Source organism: Maniola hyperantus, chromosome 16, assembly GCF_902806685.2.
Source record: "Maniola hyperantus chromosome 16, iAphHyp1.2, whole genome shotgun sequence".
NCBI classification, from domain to species: Eukaryota; Metazoa; Arthropoda; class Insecta; order Lepidoptera; family Nymphalidae; genus Maniola; species Maniola hyperantus.
In genome coordinates, this window is record NC_048551.1 from 12,814,876 (window position 1) to 12,823,401 (window position 8,526).

An 8,526-nucleotide genomic window follows, 5' to 3' on the forward strand; every position below is an offset into this window, starting at 1 on the left:
TAATCTTAATCTAAATATATAAAAGGCAAAGGTAACTGACTGATCTATCAACGCACAGCTCAAAATACTGAACGGATCGGGCTGAAATTTGACACGCAGGTAGCTATTATGACGTAGGCATCCGCTAAGAAAGGATTTTTGAAAATTCAATACCTAAGGGGATGAAATAGGGGTTTGAAATTTGCGTAGTCCACGCGGACGAAGTCGCGGCCATAAGCTAGTTCTGTATAAAGTCTCGCTGCCTTTACCATGTCCACATTAGGGTTTCGCTTTATTTTTTAGCTAAAACCACTGCAAAAAGTCGATTTAACGTATAAGTATTATAATTAAGATTAAGATGTACCTAATGTAGAAAATAAAAGTATTAACATGCTTAGCGCATTATGATCTGCGTTAGCTTGTCATCGAATAAAAACAAATTGAACTTTTATAATGTTTTGATGGACCCAGTGGTCAGGTACTTTAGTAGAGAGAACGTGTCCCCTTCGAGAAGGAGGTTGTAAGCATTGCTTTTTGCCCGTTGTCCGACGACTTTATTTCCCGTATTATTTACAAGGACCAATTTAATGGGAGCCGGCGCTCGTTATTGTAGAGTGCCTACGATTTGTCTACGGGTATTGCTCGAAGAAATATCGATAACTAAAGCCTTCCATTATAGGTTCCCATTTTTATGTTCTTATTTCTAGTTCGTTCTAGCCTGTTTCCAGTGTTTACCTATGAAATGTTCATTAAAAACTTACTTATGCTTGCGACTTCATCCGCGTGGACTACACAAATTTCAAACCCCTATTTCAGCCACTCAGAGGTTGAATTTTCAAAAATCCTTTCTTAGCGGGTGCCTACGTCATAATAGCTATCTGCATGCCAAAGAGCCCGAACCGTCCAGTAGTTTGAGATGTGCGTTGATAAATCAGTCAGTCAGTTAGTCACCTTTTTCTTTTATATTTTTGGACTTTGTTTGGTGTCACTTGCTACTAGAAATAACTAGAAATGTGGTCAAGCGTAAAAATGCGGATAAATTAGACGATGGATTGGATGTTAGGCAAGATGCTTGAAAAGCTATCTCACACCAAAAAGCTCAGCGTAGGCAAACTTCCACTAGGTGTACAGATGATCGAGTGGCTGCACTTTCTCCAGGATGTGTCCAACGGGCGTCGCGCGAGAGAGGCACCGGCGTACGCTCAGTTCCCGGAGCCTCTCAATAACGCGCTGAGGAGGGCCACCGAGGGGGTTTTAGTGGATAGAAATCCCACATAACCCGATTGGGTATCTTCAGAAGATTTCCCCCTCAAAAAAAAAAAGGTGTACAGATGATATCAAACGAGTTGCAGAAAGCCGTTGGGTCAAGGAGGCGCAAGACCACCGCGTGTGGAAGTCCCTTACTCCTACACGAGACCTAAATTCAGCTGTGGAGTGTGGACGGCTATCCGTTGATGACCTGTCCCAAGTTACCCCCTTCCATCTTAGGGTACATCGTCACATAACACCAAGGTAAGACCGCAATCAAGGGTTATTGTTATAAAATAAATGTTTGAAAATAGATAATCTCTTTCTAACCTCTGACTGACTTCCCTCCTCTTGTGTAGGAAGCCCCCTTCGGGAAACAGCACCATGAACTGCCTGCCGAGCGGGATGTAGTACTTGTGTATGTGCTCCTTTAGCTCTACAAGCGACTGCTCTCGTTTCGCCTTGCCCTGGGGACAAAAGAAATAATTTTACTAAGTGACCCATGGTGACACATACACAAACATCTCCCTGTCTGTCTTCTAGGTTTTCACGGCTCCACCGTTCAACCGATTTTGACGAAATTTTGTACAGAGATAGCTTACATCCCCGGGAAGGACATAGACTGCTTTTATAATAAATAAATAAATAAAATAATTTTATTTCAGGCAATGAAAATACAAGTTACAATCCATAACTATATACACACAATATGAAGCAGATTACATTAGATATTACAATTTAATTGAATAACAATATAAATGAAAAAAAATGGAGCTAACAATTTAAAAATAAACTAATCTAAGTAAATGTGTTATTTATTTATCCCGGAAAATTGAAGAATTCCCACAGGATTTTTAAAATCTAAATCCACACGGACGAAGTTGCTTGCATTACTAGAGTAAGGAATACTTTTGATATCCATATTTAAATTAACAGTGGTCTTATAAGTGGAAGGTATCAAAAAAATTATTATCATATTGTGTGAAAAGCTGTACCAGCTTGGCAACTTTTATTAATAGTACCTAAGTATTTAGATTTTCATCACCATCTCTAGACTAATTACTGAGCAGACCATTATTGAGCACGTGTCTCCTCTCAGAAAAAGTATCTAAACAAACCTTCATTTATTTCTGACCCACACCTATATTTTTATTTCTTAGTTACTAACCCATTACATACAAAAATACAAATCTATATATATAAAATTCAAAGTCCTGACTGACTGACAATATATCAACGCACAGCCTAAGCCGCTGGTCCTAGAGACATGAAATTTGGAGAGTGTGTTCTTTGTAAAGAGTAGGTATCCAATAAGAAAGGATTTTTCGAAATTCCACCCCTAAGGGGGCTAAATAGGGGATGAATTATGAGTATTAGTTCAGTACGTTTGTATGAAAGTCCGTCATTTTTCAAGTTATTTCCATGAAAATTGATATTTGGGTGTTCGGTTACAAAATAAAAAATACGTAAATACGTACTTCAGGATTTTTTTAAATTCTACCCCCACGCCAATTTTCTAAATTCCACCCGAGCGAAGCCGGGGCGGGTAAGCTAGTATGTAAATACGTACCCTTGATGTGCAAATAAAATACAAATATTTATACCCTTCGAAAGGCAAAAAAATATATCGACAGCTGGCGCGTTGTAGTCGAAATATTTTTATTATAACATATTTTATTTGATGGAAAATATTTGAGCAATTAATTTACCGTCATGTTTCTTACTGATTACCCCACCCCACGGAACATTACCCCCAATCGTCGGTACAGTGGCGAGCATAATAATATTATGTCGACTATTATATTTTTGTACGTCACGACTCTAGATACAATATGGATAAGATGTACGGTTTAACACAAGCTTTCTCTTTTAAAACAGTGATGATTGGGGCGTTAGCTAAGCTGTGGAAATAAAGCACGTCCATATTTTAAAGTATAAGGATATAAATATAGATTTAGTGCAAAAATATTTAAGGAATAAATTTACCCTGATGTTTCTTACTGATTACCCCACCCCACGGAACATCACCCCCAATCGTCGGTACAGTGGCGAGCATAATAATATGTCGACTATTATATTTTTGTACGTCACGAATCTAGATGCACTATAAATAAGATGTACGCTTTAACACAGGCTGTCTCTTTCAAAACAGTAATGATTGGGGCATTAGCTAAGCTGTGGAAATATTACACTTCCATTTAAAGTATATAGTATAGTAGTAGTAGTTAGTATAGTATAGTAGGTTTTAATACAAATATGGATTTAGTGCAACAATATTCGAAGGAAACTAGATCTAGTGTCCTTCGTAGCTCCGAAATAATTATTTCTCTTTCGTAAATATCAAACGCTGCGGCGTCGGCCATATTGCGTAGGTAACAAAATGCACCGAATTCGAACGCGTTTTTTGATATTGATAGTTTACGTAAAGAACACAAAGTATTTCTAGAAAACACAGCCTGGAGGTTTATAATGCGGTTCGAGGCACCAAAAAATATATGTTCAATAGGGAATGATATACCGAGCACTTACCCTTTGCGCCAGCTGCAGCATAACACCCTGGGCCCAGGTCTTCTGTGTCGATAGCACCCTATTTTTCACATATATATTGTCTTGAAAATAAAGTGGTGGTGGTTTCAGTTAAATCACAATCACAACACATCGATTGAGTCCAGATTCCAGAAATTAATTTGTTTTGCACTGGAACGCGTGCTTATCGATTATTGCAGTCGATCTGAGAGATATGATGGCGCCGAATCGCCAATCAGAAGGACGCATTCGCATGCGTTGCATCGGCGCTAGGGGGCGCTCGACAAACCAACCCAACGAACAATTACGAAAATAAATATTAGATAAATTTGCTAGAAATAAATCCTCCAAATTATGTTGACTTTAAAATATTATATTCTGTTCCAGTACGGAACATTCGAGGAATTAAATCACACTCTACCCTCCTATTTCTTACTGATCACCCCACCCCACGGAACATTACCCCCAACCGTTATAAACCCAATAAAATACTAAACTGAAAATGAAAGTAAAAAGGACACGTAAATATAATATAATATTTACAAGAATACAGAAATATGCGTATATTCAAAAACTGGCAGTTAAAAGAATTTTTATTATAGTAGAAGCTATAGGTACCCTCGACATCACAAAAGACCTTTGAGGCTTTGTACCTTTTGTGCGCGTAATACAGGCGTCATACACGGGGATATAAACCATTAATCCTCCATAAATATCCACCTGCTTTTACCATAACATACCACATGATTGATAGAAGCAGACGTTAGTTTGCTGAATTCTATGATAGACAAAATGTTGTACTTAACAACAAGCTAAATTTTCTTAAGTTCGCATGCCCAAAAAAATCTATATCTAGTTAGTATGTTAGTGTTGTTCAGTTATACCACTAAATCTATCTTCTGAATATATAAAAGGAAAAGGTGACTGACTGACTGATCTATCAACGCACAGCTCAAACTACTGAACGGATCGGGCTGAAATTTGGCATGCAGATATAGCTATTATGACGTAGTACATCGGCCTCTAGAATGACGTTTCGGCTTTGCAGAGCGTTGTCTCTGTTACTTATACCTATATAATGTTTTGTCAGTCTCAACGATAGAGACAGTGCTCTACAAACTTACCATCTCCTTCTAAAGTTCGATGTACATTACTTTCGGCCGCGTACTGTAGAGAAGCAGACGGCAGAAAGTAATGTACATCAGCCTTTAGAATGACATTTCGGCTTTGTAGAGCGGTGTCTCTGTCACTCATACCTATATGACGTTTTGTCGGTCAGACACAGTGCTCTACAAATCTGGTGTCTCCTTCTAAAGGTCGATGTACATAACTTTCTGCTGCGCTCTGCAATTTACTTTTAAAACAGTTACTCGGACCCCATTTGAATGCAAAGGTTTCAGAGAAAGTCTTCTAATAAGAAATGCAATTTTATAGAACGAACCATCTAAGTGACTATTCAAGCAATCGACATATATGGGAAATAGGTATATTCCGTTCAGACCCAAGGCAACAATACATTGCAGCCACATTGTAGTAAAAACTAAGTGTCGAACTGTTTCCGCTAGTTCGACGGCCGGCCAATTGCACTTCGCTTACGGAGTGCTCACGAAGTTTGCGCTTTGCCAATGGTATCGACACATTTTTTTACTATTGTTTTATTTATTTACGGGCCGATGTTTAAAATAGAAAAGTAAGTTAAGTACAAAAAGAACAATTTATTTTACTGGCAATAATTTCAGCATTATTCGCATTAGCTTATTTAGTATTACAGTTTTATTATAAGTATTGATAACTATAAAAGGATCTCCTTAAAAATAAATTAATATAAAACTGAATCATAACGCAGAACTTCTCCAGATGCGAGGCGATTTACAACACGGACTTTAGTTTTAACACACCTAATAATTTCTTTGTGTCGACATTATAGCAACGGTGGTCGACACCACTGGACAAAGGCACTCAATATGTCGATCGTTAGCGTTTTCAAAAGTCCTCCCGCCGAGTCCAGATTGGAGTTAGGACCGTTCCTGTTTAGGAGCGGTTCGTCGCACCCGTGGGAACGCGCTTACCTCCAGATGCGACGCGATTTACAACACGGACTTTAGTTTTAATACACCTAATAATTTCTTTGTGTCGACATTATAGCAACGGTGGTCGACACCACTGGACAAAGGCACTCAATATGTCGATCGTTAGCGTTTTCAAAAGTCCTCCCGCCGAGTCCAGATTGGAGTTAGGACCGTTCCTGTTTAGGAGCGGTTCGTCGCACCCGTGGGAACGCGCTTACCTCCAGATGCGACGCGATTTACAACACGGACTTTAGTTTTAACACACCTAATAATTTCTTTGTGTCGACATTATAGCAACGGTGGTCGACACCACTGGACAAATGCACTCAATATGTCGATCGTTAGCGTTTTCAAAAGTCCTCCCGCCGAGTCCAGATTGGAGTTAGGAGCGTTCCTGTTTAGGAGCGGTTCGTTGCACCCGTGGGAACGCGCTTACCTCCAGATGCGACGCGATTTACAACACGGACTTTAGTTTTAAATTGATTCGCATTTAGGAATGGAACGTTTGGTAACGGTGAAACTAAATAAATTGGAAATGCGCGAGCTTGGATGGAGTCAATGGGCGTCGTAGACTGGGCACTGAGTTTTGCACGCTATACATTGCGGGTTTGAAAAATACTAAATCACTAGAACTACAAAATGAGACAAATGGTTATTTGTATCGGATTGTGTTTAGGTAGTATAACAGTACCTAACGCTAAGTTTTTGCTAGTATACCTGTATAATTACGGGTTCCAAAATAAAGACGTTGGAAAAACTTTCGTCCTTGTACATGGCTGACCCATTATAAGTATAAACACAATTCGTTAAGAGAAACTACCAACAAATGTCCAAGCGCTTAACGAGGGTGGGCAGTGGCTGAACTTTTGTCTCGTTTTCGCTAAGCGATAGATAAGAGATTTAACTAAGTAATAGTAATGTCTTAATACGAGGCTTTTAAAAGTTTTTTTTTAAATTTAGTCCACAAAACTGACTACAATTATTGTATGATAACAAAATAGTAGATATACAGAAATACTAGTTGTTAATTGAGACGTGGCATGTGCGATTAGGTGGTACAATAACTGCAGCGCAACAAACACACTTATCAAATCTTACAAATGTTGGTGTAGTAGATGTCTGTGTGTATGTCTGCTAGCTTTTCACGGCCGGATGGGTCGGTCTTTAACTGAGTTTTGGCGACAGGCAGTTTTGGTGGCAGACATACGAGTAGTTTGCAGTCTGGGGAAGAACATAGGCTGCTTTTTGACAGGGAAAATCAAAAACTTCTTATTAAAATTTATAAAAATCCATTTTCCACGTGAACGAATGTAGCATGCATAATCTGGTAATATATAATTTTTAACATATTAATGTGTTAATTTTTCTACGATTTAGTTTTTCGCAATCGATGTAATAAAGATAATAATTACTTGTCAAGACTTGGCCTACTATATTTTCTTATTCTTTACTTATTTTCTACCTATAGGTAGATAGATAGGTAGGTGTCAGATAAGCTTAGTTGTAAAAAAATTTGCACGCAAGTTGTAATAAAGTTGTTACGTGCGGTTTTCTTATAGCAAGCTTAATTACCTAAGTTTCTTTTATTTTTGTTCTTTGTTACTATTGTTAGCTTTTTATTTCATAAATTAATATTTGAGGCTATTTGACTAAAATAAAGAAAATACAAAGTCTTCATTTGACTCAAATTTAAATATAAAAAAATATGTCTTGATTTGAATAAATTCAGTATAAATATTTTTACAAGTCATGATACTAAAATCATAACGTCTATAAATAAGAACTTTTGGCGGTATTAACGCCCAGTCTTACTCTGTCAGTATTGACGCGTTTTAATATCGGTCCACGACCGTAAATTTACGAATTACCTAATAAAGTGAATCATCAATAATTGCTAAACAAGTAAACGAAATAAAGTCACGGTAAATAACTAATAGTGCTCGAGAGAAATAAACGTTTTACTAAACGGGCTATGTATGTCTATCATTTCATCGAGGAACCTGGCTACGATGTTACAGTATGTAAGCTTAAGTGGCAATGGGCAGGGCACATAGTTCTTAAAACTGGTAGACGCAGTGTTAATATAAAAGGGCCCCGTTGGCACCCCTCGGGTACCAACGGTACGGAACCCTAAAACTTACCTATTTTCTTTGCAGCGAGATTAAGCGAACTACATTTCAATCTCTGTGATTAATAAAAGAAAAAGTTTAGATACCGAACTTATTTGGCACCAGTCCCTGTACGCTTAGTACAGGGATGTTATTTCCCATCAACGTTGATAGTATTTCAGATTCGAAATACTTTAGCGTTAAAGTAAAATAACCCTTAAATGCCTTGTTTTAATGCTCAAGTTTTTACATATATACCTATTACAGCCAGGCTCCAAGCGGAAACGTTGTGAAATTAAAATCAATGGTACTGAATTATTGACTTTAATTCAAGAATCTTTAGGTCCATTTTACTTTGACGTTATTTTGTTTCGACTCTCGAATACTATAATAAAAACCGGCCAAGTGTGAGTCAGACTCGCGCACTGAGGGTTCCGTACTACACAAAAAATATTATGCATAAAAATAAAAATAAATGTGTTTTAGAATGTACAGGTAAAGCCCTTTTATATGATACCCCACTTGGTATAGTAATCTTACTTTAAAATTTGAAAACACTAATTATTTGTTCATGAATACATTTTAATTTTTCAGAT

General features: G+C 37.6%; 1 protein-coding gene across 1 annotated transcript in view; it reads right to left on the bottom strand.

Moving 5' to 3' along the window:
• The window catches only part of LOC117989599 (acyl-CoA:lysophosphatidylglycerol acyltransferase 1-like), a 43,280-nt gene extending 40,338 nt beyond the window's left edge, over positions 1-2,942 (bottom strand). Inside the window, exons 1-2 of the mRNA XM_069503942.1 lie at positions 2,937-2,942; positions 1,558-1,694 (exon numbers count right to left, since the gene is read on the bottom strand). Coding sequence (XP_069360043.1) covers positions 1,558-1,694; positions 2,937-2,942 — 143 coding nt within the window. The remainder of the gene's footprint in view (positions 1-1,557; positions 1,695-2,936) is intronic.
• Positions 2,943-8,526: the final 5,584 nt, after the last annotated feature.